The following is a 21,695-nucleotide window of genomic DNA, read 5'->3' as shown; positions in this document are numbered from 1 at the left end:
ATGAACAGTCCTAAAGAAAAGAAAAAATGGATGACTAACTTGTAAGACTAGTTTTAGCCATTTATGCAAACGGCCCCAGGGGATATCTTCCACTGAAATCATGCGACCAAATGAATGTGCTTAATAATAGTATTTGCATGACAATTTGTGTTAATATAGTAACAGTAATAACATATAAACCAAGGCCGATTCCCTGCTGTATTTGCAACTCTGTATAGAAGGTCTTGCCAAACAGTATTCTTTAGCTGTAATTATATATTTTTTTTATTACTTAAATATATTACATATTCCTAATATATAATATAAGCATATTTCCTTGGGCTGCTCATAATGAAATATTGTTTGTTGTGGTATGCAAAGTGTCTGCACAAAAGCAGCGCAGGTATGATGCTCTTGACTCGTCCTCTAATCTCTTTGCATTAGCCACAGCGCTTAAGCTGAGCAGCTAACGTTAGCTAGCTAGCTAACAGCAACAAACACAGCAGCGGAGACGTGAGTCTGGAGATTTCGCCAAACGCAAACTCAATAACCAGGGCTAAAATGGCCTCTTTAGGAGAACCTGTACGTCTGGAAAGAGGTAAGCCGCACGCTGAAACACTTTCTGTTGAATGTAATGCTCAGGAGGTTGTGTAAATCACGCTTTTTGCTCTTAACATCCCGCTGTCACTTCATGAAATGGATTAGTGCAGTGGACGACAGCGAGCTAACGTTAGCTCCCATTCATTGTATCAACTCATTCATAATATTCAATAAACACCGCGACGTATACGAAAACGTATAAAATGTGAAGTATGAACATCTTTTTCTGTCGTTAAAGCGCATGTTTACGTTCAATGAAAGCAAAACACGAGGCTAGCTGTCAGAGGCAGTAATCTTTTGTGAGCAGCACTGTTAGCATGGTCATGCCAGGTCAGTGTTTAGTAATAGTATTAGACATCAGTGTACAGTATTTAATTGTTTCTGGTGGTTTAGTACAGTATTTCAGGGAAATGCTTAAAGACATCATCTTATTTGTTGTCCAACTGACAGTTTATGGGGCTTTATTTTGTGAAGAGTGAACGTTGGCTAGTAGATTAGCAAAAGCGCTGATTTAATGATGATAATCAGAGGTCTATTGTTATTTTGATATTTGTATCTGTATATGCCCTTACAAAGTTAGTTGGTGCATTAGTTGACTTGTGTTAGTTCTGTGGCTGAATCTGAGAACTATACAGAGTATTTAAAGATCTCTTCCACCCAGAAGTTATATTATTTTTCAGATTGATTAACAAAGGATATTTCTTGTTAGCTGTAGAGAAATTTGATCGCAGTCCATGCGAAACACGCATATAATAATAATAATAATAATAATAATAAAAATAAATAAATAAATAAATAAATAAATAAACAAACAAACAAACAAAACATAACATATCAGGGCGAACAGTTGTAATTTGATTTTATGGAAAGAAAATTTCAATGTCCTCCAGTCCTGAAATATTAACTTTTAAAGCGTTTATTGTTATTTATTAGGCATAGTTGTTTAGCCAAACAACATCTCCAGATGGCATGATGCATATGATTATCCATGGTCTTGGTCTTGCCCTCACTGTTTTGCATATGTTCTTCTACAGACATATCTCGTGCTATTGAGCTGCTGGACAAGCTCCTGAGAACAGGGGAAGTGCCTCCCCAGAAGCTGCAGGCACTGCAGAGGGTTTTGCAGAGCGAGTTCTGCAATGCCGTACGGGAGGTAAGTGTGCCAGCATCACATTCATGCATTCAAATGAAATTCAAATCCTTATGTAATCTTATAGCCCATGACTGTTTTGCTTCATTCATCTGTATAGAAGTTTTTGTTTCTGACCCTAGCAAATCTGTCTCATGATCAAACTAGGGATGTCAGTTTACATAAATTCTCATAATGGATATGTCTAAATTAATGATCAATTGATCAATTAATCATTAACATTAACCTCTTAAATCCAAAGCGGGTAGGTTATTATGTTACTTACCAACCACTTTTTTAACCAACACAAAATAGGTGTTGTTTAAAAGCTTAGAAGCTTGGATTTACGGTGAGTAGAGGGAATATGACCATCACTTAAAGGAGAACTCCGGTCAATTTTAACATTGAGCTCATTTTTTTGTAAATTTGGAGTGCTGTCAATACAGAGAACAACGACAAAAATCGGTGTTGCCTACACCATGTTATCCTCTTTTTAAAATTTGCACCCTGTTGACTTAAATGGGGCAAGTTTTAAACCTGCTTTTAGCCACTTAACATCCTTGATGTGTCATTACAAGTGCACAGCCAATGTGAGTAATTCCTTCAGAGTGAACACGGGTGAATCTGACTGTAGTAGATGTGAAAGATATGAATAAAAATGATGTTATTTCAGCCAGCGCACATACCTGTATTTACATCCTGTTTTCGGTCGTAGTCCATAGTAATCGATTGTCATGTGTTTTGCACATGAGCCGCACGCACCTTAAAACTACGCACTCTCATGATGGACCTTGCTTTATCGACCATGGTTAAGTTTTATCGATTCAATTATTATCGACAGTCAATCGGTCATCGATTAATTTAAATTCTAGGCCATTTGGTTGCCCATGATGATTTTGGTTGTCCTTTACAACACTGTGTTTGATTTATTAGAGATTTGAATAGTGATATTCAGAAGTGATGCAGTGATTTCTCACGAAGACACAATAACTTATCTTTACTTATTTTATTTACTTCAAAACAGTTAATTTTGATATACTGTGGGATTTTGCTTTATTTACAGTTGGGACAGCAAGACTTGACTTTTTAACTTGTCACACTAATGAGACTCATTCACTTAGTGCACGCAAATTTGTACACACAAATTTGTCTGTGAAATCTGCGTACAAACATTTTCATAACAAATCCTGTTTCACCTTTTGTACTGAGATTTAGTTTAAATTTATGAAAAAAATGTAGAAGCAACTGAAACCACACATACCCAAAATCACATACTTTGGGTGGCCTTCTAATCACGTTAAGATGAAATTTTATGGATTTCATCATATACGAGTAAGGAAATCGGTTATAGCTTGAGCTACATGGTTTCTCTGTTACAACTCAGATATGCATATATGAACAGCCGGCTGATGAGGTCTGTAATCTGGGTCTTTATTGTGTTTGAAATAGTTTTGAGGAGAGTGCGACTTTAGAAAGAGTCATATGTTTGCTGAGAGTGATGAAATTCATGTGCGTATGAATGTTGTGAATTAGGGTGATTCCTTTTCCCTTTTTTTAACGGAAGTTGTTTCATCCTCATCACCAACCCCTTTTTTCCCAGCCAAGTACACGGCTTATGACTGAAAATGCTCTCATCACTTATGACAAAGTGCTCATTGGTGTAGTACATGGGTAGTTAGTTATTGTTGTGCAGAAGGACTGGATATTGATTCTGATGTCCGCAAATAACATCCATCCATTTGTCTGTTTCAGACTGGGCATAAAACTAGTGTTCTGTTGCCCATGTAGTGAATCTAAGACTGTTGGCACTTGACTGGTCTCCTCCCTGCTGCTTGGTCATCTGTCGTGCTCACTGAAGACTCTGAAGTCTCAGCACAAGTGATGCTCGCAGCAGAGATGCTGTTCCAGCCTTGCGTGAGAGCCTAGAATAAAGCAGGGGTTTCTGAAGCAAAGATTTGTGAAAAGATTTGAAGAGGCTCTATGAAAATCAGTTAATAAGGATCATCATACTCCTAATACTGTCTACAAGTCAAGGCAGGCACTCATCTTAAATGATTTTGCCCATTTATAAACTGTATTTTCAGTTTTCAGCAGCAGTGTAAGAGTGATTTTAGTATGGGTATGTTTAAGTTTGTTCAGTTACGACAAAGTAATTTCATTGTCATAAAGCAACTGTTTATTTATTTGTAGTGATGCACAGATAAGACAATAATTATTTTCATGTTACGCCTGGTAACTGATGAATGTCAAATGTTAAAATTCCATTCTTCTAATGATTTCTAAATCAAGTAAAAATATTTGTTTTAAATATGTGAGTATAGGCTTAATATTATAATGGACAATATTAAAAATGGATACTCATTTTGAGGTTTGCCAAACATGAAATTTAAAGTACTGTTTTTAATGCTTCGTTTTAAGTAAGCTAAGGTAATCTAAAGGATTTGTTAATGTTTTTCAAAGAAGTCACTTATGTTCACCAAGGCTGCATTTTATATGCATTTTATCAGAAATACAGTAAAAAAAACTTAATATTGTGAAATATTATTACAATTTAAAATAGCTGTTTTCTACTTGAATATATTTTAAAATATATTTTTTTCCTGTGATGCAAAGCTGAATTTTCAGCACTCTTACTCCAGTCTTCAGTGTCACATTATTCTTCAGAAATCATTCTAATATGCTGATTTACTGCTCAAGAATCATTGCTTATTGTTGGTGTTGAATAGAACATTCAGCATTTATTTAAAATACAAATCTTTTGTATCATTACTATCACTTTTGATCAATTTAATGTTAGGGATGCACGATATGTATCAGCCACCATATCGGTATCGACCAATATGTTCATTTTCAATTTTATCGTTATCGGCCCCATAAGGAAATTTGGCAGATATATCAAAGCCGATAAATCATTTATTATTTCCTTCAGCTAAGACGCTTCAGATGTGCACTGTTCACCATGATAGTTGTGAATTGCTTGAAATATGATTGAAATCACTTCAAAAAGGAAAACTCAGTCAAGTGTAACATATAGGTCAATAATTCTGTCATATAGACTATATAAAATGATAATGGGATCATTATTATAATTGTGTGTTTGGGACATGGTTTTTAATGTTGAGACTAGGGCTGCACGATTATGACAAAAATCATAATTGTCGATTATTCCCTTGAAATTGTAATTGCGATTATTAATTACGATTATCACAATTTACATTGAATATATATATAGGCATATACATGTTTACTTAAAAATTGTGAACACACACTGTCCCCCTTTACTTAACATACACATAAATTGTAAGAATATGACTAATAGTAAAGACTACTAAGAAATAAACATTAGGCCTATGCTAAAGCTATTAAATAGCAGTCCCAAACTAGCTTTTGTTAATACAATGTTGGTATGAGCCACCAAAGTCATTTAAAATATAAAAAATAACACTAAGTGAAAATAAAGTGGCATTTTGGGGTTAATACACCAGGGCTGCCAACTTTTGAGTTTAGCTTGGAGTGGAGTTTTTTTTTAAAAAACAAATATTGCATCACAATAAGTGTATTTGTGATTGTCAAAACATTTGGTAAACTAAATAGAATTTTATGAAGTTTAGTGACAACATGTTACAATGTTTACATTGTACAATGACTGTAGGATACAGTTTTTATTATTGCTTGACAAAAATTTCAAGATTTTTAAATTCCATTCTTGTGATTTGATTCCGATTTTGATTCAATATTGACTAATTTGGATACATGTTTATTTTAAATTTGAAAAAAAAATCTCACCTAATGCTGTAAACATAGAGGGCCCAATCTGCTGGTATTATTAAAGGTTAAAAATAACAAATTAAATTAAATATAATGCAGTTTTTGTTATAATAACAATTATTTAATGTAATAATCAAAATATAATAAATGTGTAATATAGTGCTCAGCAAAATCTCCTCTCTAGCTATTTTTTCTATTCAATTAACATGCTATGGTCATTAAATGGCTTTCCTGAGGTAAATGTAACGTTATGTGACATAATTGTTCTCCTGCTGTTATACTGACCTCTTTCTGTGGTTGAAAAACACTAATTGGTCGATATTATGTATACTTTCGGTAAGTTGTACTGCATCTTTAAATAAAAAAGTAACAGATGATCGGTTCACGCGATCTGTCACGTCACATTTACAAGCGCCAAATCAGTATTTTTGTCTGAATTTCGTAATAAAATTGACGGAATCTAAGAGCTGAGAATTAGTTTAATATTAAAAGTACCTCTTTGCTCCACAATTTTTCTGTGCGTGAGAAAATGGATGTGTGGCGTGAGAGCGTGTGAAAAGTGTCAATTGCGTGAGTCTCACGCTCAATGCGTGAGAGTTGGCAGCCCTGATACACTGATCTAGCCTATATAGAATGTCATTATATAGATCAGTGGGTTAATATTAAAACGACAGTTACCATGGTGATACACAATACTAACAAGAACTGTTAATGAAACATGGAAACTGCTCCTGGTGAATAGAATGAAAATCATCCCTGCATGCAAATCCTTCTCAGCTAACACACGGCGTACCAGTAACGTGATTTATTGGTATTTTACTTTTGTGACTTACCAATTTACAACGTAACAACGTTGCATGCTCGTAGTTTCCTTTGCACTTTATACACAGCGCGCGCCGCCGCATTTGCGCGTGCAATTGAAGAGTGTACGCTACGAGCACAGTAGCCTATAACGGCTGACATGACAGGAACGTCCGTTTTTCTGAGGTGAAAGACTTTTTATTTCAGCGTACACATACGTCGCTGCCTGGTAGTTCCTTCCTATTGTGCTGGGTTTTCTGAAGTAGTTGTGATTTGCCTCTCATAACATGCTCTAAATGCACGCAGAGTGGATTTTTTTTTTGTAATCGCGGCTTTGAACGATTACGTAATCGTGGCATCCATAATCGTAATCGCGATTATAAATTCGATTAATTGTGCAGCCCTAGTTGAGACTTTTGTTTTTGTAATCAGGCTCTCAAATTATATATATACAACAATATATAAACAATATATCGGTTATCGGTATCACTCAGCCAAAATGTTCATATCGGTGCATCACTATTTAATGCAAAAAAACTATTGGCCAATTACTAATATAATGTGGATGACAAATTTTTTATTACTAGAAAAAAAATTGTAAATTATTATAGTCTGTATTATAGTTCAAGCACCTAAATGTAGTTTTATAAAATGAGTTCTAGCACGTTTTATAGTCTCAGCAGTTTTTTTTTCTCCTCCCTGTTGAGTGTGTAAGTCTTGAAAATGCATCATTAGTTCACTGAAACTCCTGGAAAGTTTAACTTCACTTATCCACACAGTGCCTACACAGTTTTAATAAACCCAGACCTTTAATAAAACGGTCTGTTTTGCATGTTTTGTTTTCTCCAGAAATGCTTATTTAGGTTGTTGCATGTGATGGTGCTTGAGTTATGTGCTGTACAATTTGTGATTGATGTGTAAAGTGGCTGATTAGTAACTCAACAGCTTCGTCTCTTAAACATTTACACTTTGCACTGAACCTCTGAATGCTTGCTTGATTCTCAGATAAACTCGCATGACTCGCAGTTGAATGCTGAGGTATGTGGGTGGACTTATAACAGCGGCCCCGAATGGAAGATGGAATAGAGGTTTAACGTGCTAAAGCATCAAGAGGCAAGCCATGTAAAGAGATTGATTTGATACTGTAGCTTCTTAATGGTGTGGCTTTCCAGTCACCGATTACACCCGGTCTAATACACAGTTGCTCTGTTAATGGTGGCTGTCCACTGAAGATCTGATACAGACTAATGTGATTCATTTAAACTGCTTTTTAAGGGTGAGTTACGATTCACAAGTAATTTAGTTTGTAACTAAACTGAGAAGGATCTGGGAAACTGCCTCAGGTTCTGGAAATCTGGCTCAAATTGTACATCGGTGTATGAATGAGTGAGTGAATGGGTGAATGTGAGGCAATATTGTAAAGCGCTTTGGTGGCCATTGGGTCTGTGAAAGCGCTATATAAATGCAGTCCATTTACCATTTACCATTTACCATCTGTGTTTGTTTACCTGGATAGTTTATCAGAGGACGACCGTAGAGGTTCTATTCAATACTGTATTGGCATTTTTTGTTCTGTTATTTTCAGGTATATGAGCATGTGTATGAGACAGTGGACATAAATAGCAGCCCAGAGGTGAGGGCGAATGCAACAGCAAAGGTAAGACGCTGAATACCTCCTAATCGAATGGACAAAAGTTTTTTTGTAACTCACATTAAATCCACACATTGACAGACAATCTCATTATCTGATTGGCTTGGTTGTAATGCCTTCTTTAACACCACACTGATGGCCTAAAAATATATGAGCAACTTATTTGTGGCATGTAGCCATTTGCAGTTTTTTATTATATAATGAATAAATAATGTATTTATTTATTCACTACCATTGAAAAATTTGGGGAACTTTTGAAAAATGTTTTTGAAACAACTCACCAAGCCAAAAACAGTAATAATGTGAACTATTATTATGATTTAATGTGTTTTCTATATATATAGATTATTATTTGTTGTATATATAAAATGTTTGTGTATGTTAAATTTGCACAAGACAATAAATTAATGGTACTCATAAGTGGTTGATTTACGGCCATCTTCGCTTTGTTCCCAGGCTACAGTTGCTGCATTTGCAGCCAGTGAGGGTCATTCTCACCCCCGTGTGGTGGAGCTCCCAAAAACAGAGGAGGGACTGGGGTTTAACATCATGGGTGGGAAGGAACAAAACTCACCCATCTACATCTCCCGTATCATTCCTGGAGGCATCGCTGATCGGCACGGCGGGCTAAAGAGAGGAGACCAGCTGCTTTCCGTTAATGGAGTGGTATGTACATAGCTAATGCCTTGCACACCCACATGATCCACAATAACGCTTTATATGTTGTAATTAGGGGCCAAGCACCGAAGGTGCGGAGGCACCTATTGTAATCGTTAGTGTTCTTCTTCTTCTTCTTCTTCTTCTTCTTTTTCTTTTTCTTCCGACTGGGAGTCTATGGCAGCCCATAGAACCGCTTGCGGGAAAGTTATGAAATTTGGCACACTGATAGAGGACAGTCCAATCTGTCACCATAGCAAATTTGGTGTCTTAAAAACAATCCCTCTAGCGCCACCAGCTGTCCAAAGTTACACTCATGTTTATGCTAATAACTTTTGAACCACAAGGGCTAGAAACAAAATGATTTTCCCCTCTGATTCCCTAGCTCAAGACTAGGGATTCTGTCCAAGATTCTGCCATTTTGAATTTTTCGAAAAACCTACTTTTTCGAACTTCTCCTAGGCCGTTGCTCCGATTTTCACATTGAACCAGATCATCTCCAGACCATGACGACAAAAAGTTATGGAATTCAAGTTGATTCGTCAAACCGTTTTCGAAAAACCCACGAACAATTTTTACGTAGCGCTTGCGAAAACAGACGTAAGGCTGCATCTCCACAACGCTTTATCGGATTCAGACCAAACTTGGTACATGTCATCATAAACATGACCTGAGGCTACATGCTGCGTTTCGGCGCAGCGCCACCTACTGGTCCGGAGATATGAAAAAAGGCTATTTTAGTTTATAGCTTTTGAACAGTTTGTCCAAAAATCATAAAATTGGTCTCTTTAGATTCAGGGCAACATGCCAAGTCGACTTTACCATATTGGCCATTTTTGCTGGCGGCCATTTAGAATTTTGTGCTAAAACGCTGTATTTTCGGATCGCATGAACGCATTGTTACGAAACTTGGTATGGGGCATCAGCACGATGCCCTGAATGAGCCTGAGAAGTTTCAAACCAGCACCACCTAGTGGTCAAAAGTTATAACAAAATTTCCAAAAAGGCTAATAACTTTTGAGTAGATCTGCCTATTGTAATACCACTGGTCTTAATAGATTCCTTGGGTCACGCCGAGAAGATAGATACCAAGTTTACCTTATTTGGCCGAACTTCCTGTCCACCATCTTGATTTTCATTCTAAACCTACTTTTTCGAACTCCTCCTAGACCGTTTGTCTGATTTTCACCAAAATCGAATTGTATCATCTCCAGACTGTGCCGGCTAAAAGTTATGGATTTCGTGTCGATAGACAAAACCGTTTTCGTATATAGCGCAGCAGCAAAATTTAGGCATGATGCCAAAAGCACTATTCAGGCTTTATCTCTGCAATGCCTTGACATATAGACGCCAAACTTTGTATGTGTAATTGTCACTTCACTCTGACCACATCACATCAGTTTTTTAACTGTGCCACCTATTGGTCGAAAGTGATAATCAATTAAATCATATTTTTTATTACTGTTTATATGATTTTTCAGCCATTTCGCCTAAAATCCTCTTTAAATGTTTTTAATTGCTCATTGTTGCAGTTGGTCTGACACTTTCAGCAATGTTGGCATGTCTTGTCATCTTATTCTGCTTGGCCCCGGTAATTGCTGCTTGCAGCTATATTTTTTAATAAGTCTGTTTAAAGCCACACTATGTACGATTTTTCGATTAAAATATCCAAAAACCACTAGAACAACGTTATATATTTTGTTGATTTGTGTACTTACATTATCCCGAATGTTTAAATCCAGAGAAATTAGCTGTTTTAAACAGGACGCAGACCGGGTCCATGCATCGCCTATCAATGACATCATACCCGCGTTACCCTCGATTTCCGTTTTTATTTTGTGGAAACCATGGAAACACCAAAGACGCTTTAATATATTATGTGTTTTATTAGACAATTGTGCAACTGTTTGGATACATTCCATTGACAGAAAACAAATCATTGTTACACAGCTCAACACAGTTAGTCTTTTTGTTTAAATCTTGTTTTCTTGATTTACCGCGAGTACCAGTTTTACCATGCCTATTATCGATCTAGCTCACTGCAGTGTGCAACAAGTGTCTCACAGTAGCTGCCGAGCGAACGCACAGAGTAACATTATAAAAGCTCCACTGCTCCCGACTCGAGCTGTGTGTCGAGCTTGTCTCTCATTACCAATCGTTCCAGCGGCCTCATTCCTCTCCAACGGTTTTTGTAACGTTAATAAATCTTTAATACATTAGCGGTCAATGAATATGATTTCTGCCCGAGTCCATCGTATTCTCCACTGGGTGTAGAGGTGAAGACAACAACTCCCATGATTCCCCGAAATCAAGGCGTCATCAAGCAAGCGACCTCTAGCGGTGAAAAGTTACATTGTGTGACTTTAACAATAGATTCATTGCATAATTTGTGATGGTTTATATTATTTGAAATGCCTCACAAAGTATGTTTACATGCATGGGAATGATCGAGCTTTGCCAAATTGAAGTCTGATTAATCCATATACTTTCTGGATGAAGTCGAGCTATAATCGCATTATCTTGAACTTTTTGCAACAAAAAAAAAAAAAAACTGACTGGTGCTATTTTAAGCATTTACATGACATTTCATAAAGATGAATTATTTATTTTGTCTGACTGGGATTGAACTTTTAAAGTGCATGTCTTTCAGAGTGTAGAAGGAGAGCACCATGAGAAAGCTGTGGAGCTGTTGAAGGCTGCTCAGGGGACAGTGAAGCTGGTGGTACGGTACACCCCTAAGGTCCTGGAAGAGATGGAGTCGCGCTTTGAAAAGTTGAGGTCTGCCAAACGCCGGCAACAGAACAATTTCCCCCAGTAGGGCGTCTCGCCTGTGTCCCCCAACCCGCCCCTCCCATCTCTCTCGCTCTCTCTCTGTCATTGTCTTTAATTCCTCTGCCATCTGTCTTCCTCGATCACACTCACTCACCCCCTTTCTGCAGCCAGGGATTAGCCACATGTTTGGCACTCCTTTTTGTGAAATTTTCTAATTCCTCACCTCCTGAACAGTTTTTTAACAGTCTTTTCACACACTTCTTTCTCATAGCATGAACACTACTATATGGGCTCTGGATGTTGTCACGTAGACATCACATACATGCACTATCGGTGCATTACTAAGAATGTACTGTCATTTGAGATGTTGATTAGTCAGATATGCAAGGGGACCATTGCAATGTTCAAATCCTGAGGTCATCTGAATGAAAATGTCAAAAAAGTGCCTCGAGATGTAAAAAAAAAAAAAAAAAATGTCCGCAGCCCTGTATGTCCCATCGTAGGTTGTTTTATGGTCCAAACACAACACTACCACCTTGTTAAAATGCTAAATTGTGTAAAAGTTTCATGATCTCGAAAGAGCAGGGGGTTTTTTTCTTTCAAAAAGGGTTTATGGTGTATTGTTTGCCACAGAAGAAGGAAAAGTTCCTTTTAAAAGTTTTAATGTTAAAATCTTATTTTGAATCTCTGGAGAGTTAAATGGCAGAGTGGTGACATGAGCATCCTATCAGAATTGCTATATGCTTCAAACACAAAATGTCAGCTGTGAATATACTCCAGTACAAAAAATGCCAAGCCGATCCCACTTGCTGACCCAAACCGATGGACTCCTCATGTTTACAGTACATGTCGAGCTGACACTTTTTTTTTCTTTTTTTTTTTTAAATGAAGGAAAAAATGCTGTGAAAATGCAGTTATTAATATATCAGCTCTATTGAGTAAGCAAATCCATTTTTATCAACAAAAATAGAGAAGAAATAACCGTTTGGGTCTGTTTAGACTCATTTAAACAGTCTGCTTTTGATTGAAAATATGTGAATGGAGCGTTTACAAATTGTTCAAGCAAACAACAACTCAGAGGGGATGCTCGTGGCACTGTTTGGGTGTTAGATAACCAGAAAATTACTTAAAAATAAAACATTTTCGTAGCATATGCAGAAACACAATGAAGCAGTCACTAGCTCTCATTCCAGTTTTTATTTGTAGAATTTAAGATTTTAATTTAAAAGCAGAAACACTAAGTTAAAACTGTAGTGAGAGATTGTTGTTTTATGGTTTTGTTTTATCTTCTGTTGTTTCATAACGCTTTCTGAATGTTAATGTGGCACTTGCCTTTCAGTCGGCTGTGGGTCCATATGTTACGCCCAGTACATTCTGATTATAACAATATTATAACACCTGCATCATGTTTCAGAATTAATTCACTTAAATGGTTATATTAGCATATCATGAGGTAGCAAAACAGCAATGAATGCATAAATGAATGTTAAAGAATGTCAACCTTATTCACCATGGAGGCATGTCTAAATGAAGCTCAAGTGAAATTGATTGTCAATTGGTGCTGTCTTTTTTTTTGTTGTTGTTTTTTTTTTTTTACCTGATCAGTTGTTTTTCTGAAAAGTCAGTAATTCATTCACCCATATTAATGTCAGACTTTATGGGGAAAGAGATGCAGATCTGGAGCTGAGATGTTTAAGTTTTATCAGGTCTTCTCCAGATACCTCAGTGGCTAAAGAAGCAGTCCCGTTACATTCACTACTTAAGCTTCAGTTCTACTTGTTCATGTAGCCAAATTTTAAGGATTTAATTGACATGTTTTTTGTTAAATCCTGATTTGTCAAGATTCATGTTTTAAAAGTAGTTTCACACTGCACTTTCTCTTTGTACTCGTTTTCACGTTTAAAAAATGCAACACGTTTGATGTATTTTTAACCTCAAATGCAGGTATTTTCAGTGTCTGACAAGCTTGGAAAAAAACAATCTATTTTTCTCAGTCTCTCATAAAATATTTAACGTGTCTAATTATAGAGGCCCATGACTCACCCTGAGCTGTGAGATACGTAGGTGTTTTGGGGGTGAGAGATAAAAGGGAGGTCTGATGTCTTGCATGAAGGAATCATTTGTGTTATTGACAAAAAAGAAGCATCAAGAATCAAGTGATCCCTTTCTTTCTTTGGTGTAATATGTGCTCAGGTTGGTTCTTTCTACAATATCATGAATTTTAAAGCATCATGTTTCACAAGAGCAATAATAAGACATCCTATTCCTGTCATCATCTCTAACAGGTTACTCACTCCCCATTATACTTGGGTTTTTCCACAGGGGGCTGACTAACTATTTTTATAACCATTTTCTTTTTATATTTTACCCATTTTGATAAAGTGATTTTTCTCTCTAGATTTTTTTTCCAGGAATGTTTTGTATTGATTTGTCTTGGCCACGTTCTCCCTGTGACTCAAGTAACAAGACCAAACTTGCATCCTTTTTGGGAGCTCTTTCAGTGTCTGGTCAGCTAGTTTTTAGACTGTTTTTAAGTATCTGTTGTTTTAATGTATTATTTGACAGTTCTGTCTTGCTGTATTGTGTTACATTAATGTGGATGTATAAAGACTGATCAAAAAGTGATTTTTGAGGATAGAGTTTAAATATACTGTGGGTTTAAATATTTTGTGTGCTTGCTTTTTACTTTGCATGTGTGAAAGAGAAAGATATATAGTTTTCTTTTCTTTAGAAAAACAAAACCAAAATAAGTGTAGTAATTGAATTCCCAGGCAACAGTACAGTTGCATCGTTTAGCCAGACTAGTACGCATTTACCTAAACACTAGAGGGCGCTGCAGGACAACACTTGTTATAACTCTTCTCTGGTCTCGGGCTCTTTTAGCACTGAAAATCTTGATCAGAATAAATAATTGCAATTTAATTGTTTTAAAACACTGATAAATGATTGTAATGTTATATAATCCCTCAGTAACAGAAAACAAATGTTAAAAAGAGCAAACAACATGGAATCACAACATTAAGTAACAAACCTAGCATACAATATTACAAAACCATGTGTGGCATTGAGTGGTAACAGGGGATCCGAAAATGACATCATAACATTTTAAACATGTTAATTACTTCTTCTTTTTTTATATACAATCAAATTTCACTATAAACACCTTAAAGATTGGGGATGAGTTTACATACTTTTATGTATAAATAAATTAATAATGTATTCAAGACCTCGATCACAACAAGCCTAGATGAGTCTTGTGTCGTAAAGCGATGTCACACCGTCACAGACCTATAAACACTCTCGAGGGATTAGTCAGCCCAATTTAGTTTCTTGTCAATATTGTCATCGACCGTGTTCCGTCTATCTCAGGTTGCAACGTTAAGACGGGGCCTGCACGTCACCGAAAAGACCTACTGATTAATAACACGTAATATAAAAACAATCCCTCTTCTGACAAGGTGTAGAGAGTTTTGAACTGTGGTAATGAAGAAAGAATAGGCCTGCTGACTTTATTAATGTATGGATCTGTGACTGTCATTCAAGCATTGCCAGCTCTGCATTTCCTCGGACTGTTTTCCAGTCGCGAACATCCGTGCTGAAGTCACGTGGCTCCACTGAAGCCAAGGGTAGTAAAAGAAAACCTAGATTATATATTCTACCAGTCAAAAGTTTTGGATCGGTAAGATTTTTTTATGTTTTTTAAAAAAAGACTCTTCTCCTCACCAAGGCTGCATTTATTTTATTAAAAATACAAAAACAAACAGCAATATTGTGAAATATTATTACAATTGAACAGCAATATTGTGAAATATTATTACAATTTAAAGCAGCGGTTTTCTATGTGAATGTATAGTAAAGTGTAATTTATTCCTGTGATCAAAGCATCATTCTCAGCATCATTACTCCAGTCGTCAGTGTCATGATTCTTCAGAAATCATTGATGATATTATTATCAATGTTGAAAACAGTTAATTACATTTTTATTTCAGGATTATTTGATGAATAGAAAGTTCAAAAGAACAGCATTTATCTGAAATAGAGAGCTTTTGTAACATTAAATAAACATAGAATTTTTATTTTATTTTTTGGGGGATAGAAATAAAAGAATATATATGAAGAGTTCAGATGCAAAAGCCTCTAAGTGCCATCTGAAATTTTCTTCTAAAATGATAATTTTTATCAAGCTTGTATATTTAAGTTCAGTAATTTCACTTAAATGGCAATGAAAATGACCTATTAATTGTCATTTAAGTGAAATTACTGAACTTAAATATACAAGCTTGATAAAAATGATCGAAAATTTTAGATGGCACTTAGAGGCTTTTGCATCTGAACTCTTCATATATATATATTGGTTAAAGTGGATTTTGGCAGGTGGGGGAACCCTCAAATTTTGTGTAGGTGCAACAGGGAAAAATGACTCACCGTGGGACTACATATTGAGTATCGTGATATAGCAATACTTTTTGGGACAAGAGTGTCACTGTGGCACCAAGTATCACAATACTTATTTGCTATTTTGGTCCATCTACATCTACACTCACTGATATGATGATTATACTATGTTAAAATTGCCGAACACCACAAACATAAAAATGGCTGAAGACAACTATAACAGAAATAAATCACATCCACAATTATGTCAATTTGACATTAGCCTACTTCACCTTTGACTTTTAACTCCACTGCAACATCCACTTGCTCTAGCTAGAACAGCAACTGTCAGGGGCGGACTGGGAGAAAAATTCAGCCCTGGCACTGTAACCACACCAGGCCACATTACCGTATACCATTTTCTTAGACAAGTTAATTTACTCAAGGCTACCAGGGGAAGCTGTAGCCTAAGTCAGTATTGCCAATAGGAACCTTCTACAAGCTTTGGAATTTGAAAACGTCTGTTTTTAAATGTTAAAAGTAATTTTAAATAATACAAATTACAGGCTGTTTACCGCAGTTGGTGTAATTGGCAGACGTTCCCTTAGATATCATGTGCTGTGGAAACGTGTCAAAGCATTATCAGGTATAAATAGCTATAACGCACGTAGGTGATTTTGAATGAATATTTCTTGTCAATGGTTACATAATGTTAAAACTAATCCTGCTATTGATATCTTTGTAAGACTACCGACCCAATAGAACAGTGTCAAGGGAAAAGAAATGTCGGCGCATATCGAACCCAAAGCTAACTTTACCGCGCTCAGCCAGCGTGAGTGCATCTCACGTATTAATCGCTGGCGTTCAGCGGGGAGGGGAGGAAGGACTTGTCTGCATGCGTGAACCGGCGTAGATGCATTCAAATCAGACAGGAGAACCGTGACTGATAACATAACGTCGGGAAGCGTGTTTGTGAAGGTATTTGTGATATTACGTTTTGATTTGATGCGGAAGGACTCAAAACGTGTACACGTAACAATTTTACCATCGCGCTATCATTGATATTAATGAATCTATTTTTTTTAAATTTATCTGCATGCGTGAACCGGCGTTCCAGCCCACTTTAACCCCTGTTCACTAGTGAAATGTCACCATAGGCTGCCATTCAAATTCAATTGTTGATGTCAACAATTGATTTCTTAGGCTACTAGTTGAAATTGCAATTTCACATATCAGAAATTAGTGATGTATGTCTCACTTTTACGTGGTCTCGGTCTTGTCACGGCCTTGACGGTCTTTGGTCTTGGTCTTGTCTTGGTCTCGGACCTCTCGGTCTTGTCTAGGTCTCGCTGTCTCAGACCAACATAGTGGTCGGGGGATTTAGCAATACAATACTACAATATCCACGACGACACAACGTTCGATAATGCAACATTATTATCCGCAACGGAACGGATTGAAGCGCGCGTCCGAGTGCTGACAGTGCGGCGTGTGCGCGAGCCACACGAGAAAACACTGTATCCGCGGCCACTGATCGCAGCGGCAACGAGCACTTTGATCACTTGGTTTAAAAAACACATATCAGTAACATGATGGGTTTTAACTTTATTCAGGAGTCATTCATTTTGGGTAACTGCACAACTACACAACTGACAGATGACTTTGAGCGTACCGCCAACGGTGTGTGTGTGTGTTACCATAGCGACAAAACGACCAACTTTCGGATCCCGCACTTAAGCCTATAATTTCGTTTTTAAAAATGTAATTAAGTATTTAAAAGTTGCAGAATGGGTTCATTTGGAGTCTGAGACTCCGAAATCGGCAGAGATAGGCAGGCATTTGCTTAGATGAATTTGTGTCTTTGATATTTGTGTGTGTGTGTGTGTGTGTGTGTGTATGTTGTGTTGCTGGTGTTAGACTAAATAAATGGTCTTTTAAATATCATCTGCATATCTCCGTTGTGTTGACTAAACATTAGGCCTAATCCAAGTTTATAATTGTGTATCTTTAATTTGATGTTATACGTTTTCATCTACACATTAATTATAATTTCAATTGGTTACATATTTCTCATTCTTTAGACAGTTGTTGGAGGAGCAAGATGGTGTTGGAGGTGTTTGATGTTTTGTCAGATGAACCAGTCAGTACCAGTCATGTCAGTCCTCAACAGTACACAAAAGTTAAGGGAGTCTCAATCCTCTAATAGTGCCGTCATGCAATTGCTACACATAGTTGATCTCACCCAGTCTGCAAAAACATTTACAGTGAGCTCACAGTCACACACATGACATGGTCTGTCTCTGTATTGTTCTGGCTGTGTAGTTGAAGTAATACCATCTAATATGTATTGAATGTAAACTGCGGCTGAACCCTATGCTGTTCTTGAATTCATACAAGTTATTGCTTAGCTTCAACACTAGTCTGTTTTTTTCCCCTCCGGTCTCGACTTGGTCTCGGTCTTGGTCTCGACTTGGTCTGTCTTGGTCTTGGTCTTGTCTTGGTCTCGATACCCTCTGGTCTTGGTAATGTCTTGGTCTCGGTTTAGGCGGTCTTGACTACAAGTCTATCAGAAATACAATTCTTACTAGTAAATCCTTTATTTTTCGATATCAAGAATTCAATTGTCACTAGTTGAAATGTCTATTTTGATATCAACAATTGAATTGCTACTAGTAACAATATTAATTTTTTATATAAATACTTTGATTTTCATAATTCAAGAAAATCCAGGTGTCCAGGCCGAAGACGGTGGTGTCCGTGCCGGAGACGTGGGTGTCCGTGCCAGAGACGTCGGTGTCCGTTCCGGAGATGTCAGTGTCCGTGCATGAGACGTTGGTGTCCGTGCCGGAGTCGTTGGTGTCCGTTCCGGAGATGTTGGTGTCCGTGCCGGAGACGGTGGGTGGTGTCCATGCCGGAGACGTTGGTGTCCGTGTCGGAGACGGTGGTGTCCGTTACGGAGACGATGGTGTCCGTGTCGGAGACTTTGGTGTCCGTGCCGGAGAGGGTGGTGTTCATTCCAGAGACGGTGGTGTCCGTGCCGGAGTCGTTGGTGTCCGCTCCGGACGCGATGGTGTCCGTGTCGGAGACTTTGGTGTCCGTTCCGGAGACGATGGTGTCCGTGTCGGAGACTTTGGTGTCCGTTCCGGAGACGGTGGTGTCCGTGCTGGAGACGGTGGTGTCCGTGCCGGAGACTTTGGTGTCCGTTCCGGAGACGGTGGTGTCCGTGCCAGAGACAACGGTGTCCGTTCCGGAGGCAGCGGTGTCCGTGCCGGAGCTATGCCAGAGACGTTGGTGTCCGTGCCAGAGACGTTGGTGTCTGTGCCGGAGATGGTGGTGTTCATTCCAGAGACGTTGGTGTCTGTGCCGGAGATGGTGGTGTTCATTCCAGAGACGGTGGTGTCCGTGCCGGAGTCGTTGGTGTCCGCTCTGGAGTTGCAACTATGGCAGCTGAGAAGGCCATTATTTATGTTCTTTTTGAAGAATTTTCGGAGCCTGATGAAATCGGTATAAATACGTGTTTAATACTGCAAAATACGCTCGATGTTACAGTCACTGCCCTTGCCGTCCAGAATAAAAGAGAACATCCAAATTGAGTGAAGGGATTTGTGGAAACTGACAAAACAAAAACAAACAAACTAATAAATAAATAAACAAGGAGGCATTTCAAGACGTTCGTCTTACATTTTTTTTTATGTTAGGCCTACTCGTTACAATAAAACGTCCATAATATTAGAAAATTATAAAATGGAATGGTCACATAACCAATGAATTATTTATTTATTTTTTAATCTACTTAAACTTAATGTGAACGTTAGCAAAACGTTCGTAGAACATATTTCTATCAGCGGGACATGTAACGTTTAATTAAATCTAAAAATAATAACAAATAATATTGTTATTGCAAATACAGTTTGTAATATTTTGTCCAGTAATAAAAGCAGTTGTAAACAATGAAAGAAATACCTGTGTAGTGTGTGCACAAGGACAGAGACACAGCTGCTTAACTTCAATATGGAACAGGCCATGCAGTCATTTTGACACCTCGGCCATCATGGCATGTCTGGGACTCATTTCAAACATTTCATCCTCTCAAAATTGCCACTGGAGAAAATTCCAGAACAAAGCCATGCAGGCCAGCCATGGTATCTATCTGCTCTCAGGATAATACCACTGAGTTGACGCTTCCAGATGGACTGTGGGACATACTGACCATGTGCATGAAGAATGCATTTGATAGCTGGGCCATCACTCATAGTTAGGAGAGTGCGTCACCATGATGTAGGCTATGGAAACTTCCGGTAGACACCTGTCTTCCGCTCCCAGGGTGACTGGTTTCTCAGGTAGCTAATTGATGGTGTCTGCTAATTGACACATTTATGTCATAGTTCAAAGAAAAATGAAAAATGAAATTTCCTGTGTGTTCGGGAAAATTAGCAAAAAATGCAAATGAGTAATATAATTATATTACGAATGTGTTCAAAAGAAAACCAGACGATAACAATAAGCTTCAAGAAAACTCAGCTTTATTTAGCACGTTATATACCATCAGAGTGTGGAAGAGAAAATACTAGACCCTACAGCAGAGATCTTAAATACAGTAAAATGAAGTGAAATAAAATTAACTCAAGCAATAAAGAAAGGAAAACCACACCTAAGCACAAACCATGGGATGTTAGTGAGAAATGGGGAGCACAAGCAAAACAAGAAAACCACAGAAATATTTCTTTGCTCTGTCATTTGATCACGGACATGTCATAGGGATCAGTTTCAGGAGACAGAAAAAGGATAGTGACACAGTTTCTCCAACCCATTACGTCTCTCTCATTTCTTGATGTCTTTTATGACTGGAGCTGCAATGAAGTAAAAGAACCATTATTAGATTATATCCTGCATTTACAATAAAAAAAAAGGCTACCACTGTAGAATTACCTAAAGTTACCTTAAATTATGTTTAAAATAATTCATTATACGTCTGAGTGATCTACAACAAACCTGCATGCATTTCAGAGCTCCATCTTCAAAGTGGATGAACCCATTTTTGTTAATTTTGATCATATACAACTGTACTGGGCATTGTGAGTTGAGAAGTTTAATGTTCATTTGAAATGAGTAACTCGTATAAAACGTATAGATAGATAACCCGTGGAAATGTTCAATGTCCAATAAGTTATATATTACAGGATGAAAAACATGGATAAGTGCACCTGTTGAAATAGTTTGGGGTCAGTAAGATTTTTTTTTTTTTTTAAGATAAAAATATATATATTTTCATTCAGTAATGGCACAATACATTGTTTAAAAGTGACAGTAAAGACGTTAACATAGTAAAAAAAAAATATTGTAAAAAAGATTTCGGTTTCAAACTATGTTCTTTTGAACTTTCCATTTATCCAATCCTGAAAAAAAGTATCACGGTTTTCACAAAATGATTAAGCAGCACAACTGTTTACAACGCTGATAATAATAATAAATGTTTCTTGAACACCAAATCAGCATATTAGAATGATTTATGAAGGATCATGTGACACTGAAGACTGGAGTAATGATGCTGAAAATTCAGCTTTCCCATTACAGTTATTGAAGATTGTAATAATATTTGACAATATTATTGTTTACTGTATTATCAAATAAATGCAGCCTTGGTGAGCATAAACAGTTTCTTTCAAAAACATTAAAAAAATCTTACAGAGACCAAACTTTTGAACAGAGGTGTACTTCAACTGTGTGTGCAACACTAATATTAGTTCTGTCAGTATCTGGTGGCTCAGAGACCAAGGGTGCTTCTCATTTCTTTAATTGTGCTTCCTAGTGTCCTTTTCTTCACATCGCGTCTAATATCCTCCATCTCAAGATACAAGGGAAAGATTCAAGGATCAGACGCAAGGACACAGGCATCATAGCAACACACAGTATATGTGTATGTACGCTGAATACTTGCTTATATGTGGTTTTATATATATATAT

General features: G+C 37.2%; 3 protein-coding genes across 11 annotated transcripts in view; 2 read left to right on the top strand and 1 right to left on the bottom strand.

The window, feature by feature from the left end:
* The first annotated feature begins 436 nt into the window (after positions 1–436).
* lin7c (lin-7 homolog C (C. elegans)) lies at positions 437–14,022 on the top strand. The gene is made up of 5 exons (XM_084108055.1): positions 437–577; positions 1,614–1,732; positions 7,863–7,934; positions 8,385–8,594; positions 11,236–14,022. The coding sequence occupies exons 1-5, from the start codon at positions 541–543 to the stop codon at positions 11,401–11,403; spliced, it is 606 nt and encodes a 201-aa protein (XP_083964181.1). The 5' UTR covers positions 437–540; the 3' UTR covers positions 11,404–14,022.
* A 2,595-nt stretch (positions 14,023–16,617) lies between these two features.
* LOC311079446 (uncharacterized protein) lies at positions 16,618–20,330 on the top strand. The gene is made up of 2 exons (XM_084108884.1): positions 16,618–16,709; positions 18,453–20,330. The coding sequence occupies exon 2, from the start codon at positions 18,540–18,542 to the stop codon at positions 19,239–19,241; it is 702 nt and encodes a 233-aa protein (XP_083965010.1). The 5' UTR covers positions 16,618–16,709; positions 18,453–18,539; the 3' UTR covers positions 19,242–20,330.
* mybpc3 (myosin binding protein C3) overlaps positions 20,238–21,695 on the bottom strand; it is a 41,349-nt gene continuing 39,891 nt past the window's right edge. For all 9 annotated transcript variants that reach the window (XM_084108876.1, XM_084108875.1, XM_084108879.1 and 6 more), the window contains one exon: positions 20,238–20,581. Coding sequence is in view for 7 of the 9 variants with exons in the window: in XM_084108875.1 (XP_083965001.1) it covers positions 20,553–20,581 (29 nt within the window). In the remaining 2 variants the exon portion in view is untranslated. The remainder of the gene's footprint in view (positions 20,582–21,695) is intronic.

Source organism: Abramis brama (assembly GCF_963993115.1).
Source record: "Abramis brama genome assembly, chromosome: 3".
NCBI lineage: Eukaryota > Metazoa > Chordata > Actinopteri > Cypriniformes > Leuciscidae > Abramis > Abramis brama.
This window is presented reverse-complemented; position numbering and strand designations above follow the sequence as displayed.

Bases quoted from the DNA above. Each gene is read 5' to 3' on its own strand.
- lin7c (XM_084108055.1), top strand. From the start codon at position 541: ATGGCCTCTTTAGGAGAACCTGTACGTCTGGAAAGAG. The intron at 1,733-7,862 runs GTAAGTGTGCCA...TGTTATTTTCAG, and splicing joins TCTGCAATGCCGTACGGGAG to GTATATGAGCATGTGTATGA. The intron at 8,595-11,235 runs GTATGTACATAG...CATGTCTTTCAG, and splicing joins TGCTTTCCGTTAATGGAGTG to AGTGTAGAAGGAGAGCACCA.
- LOC311079446 (XM_084108884.1), top strand. From the start codon at position 18,540: ATGTCAGTGTCCGTGCATGAGACGTTGGTGTCCGTGCCGGAGTCGTTG.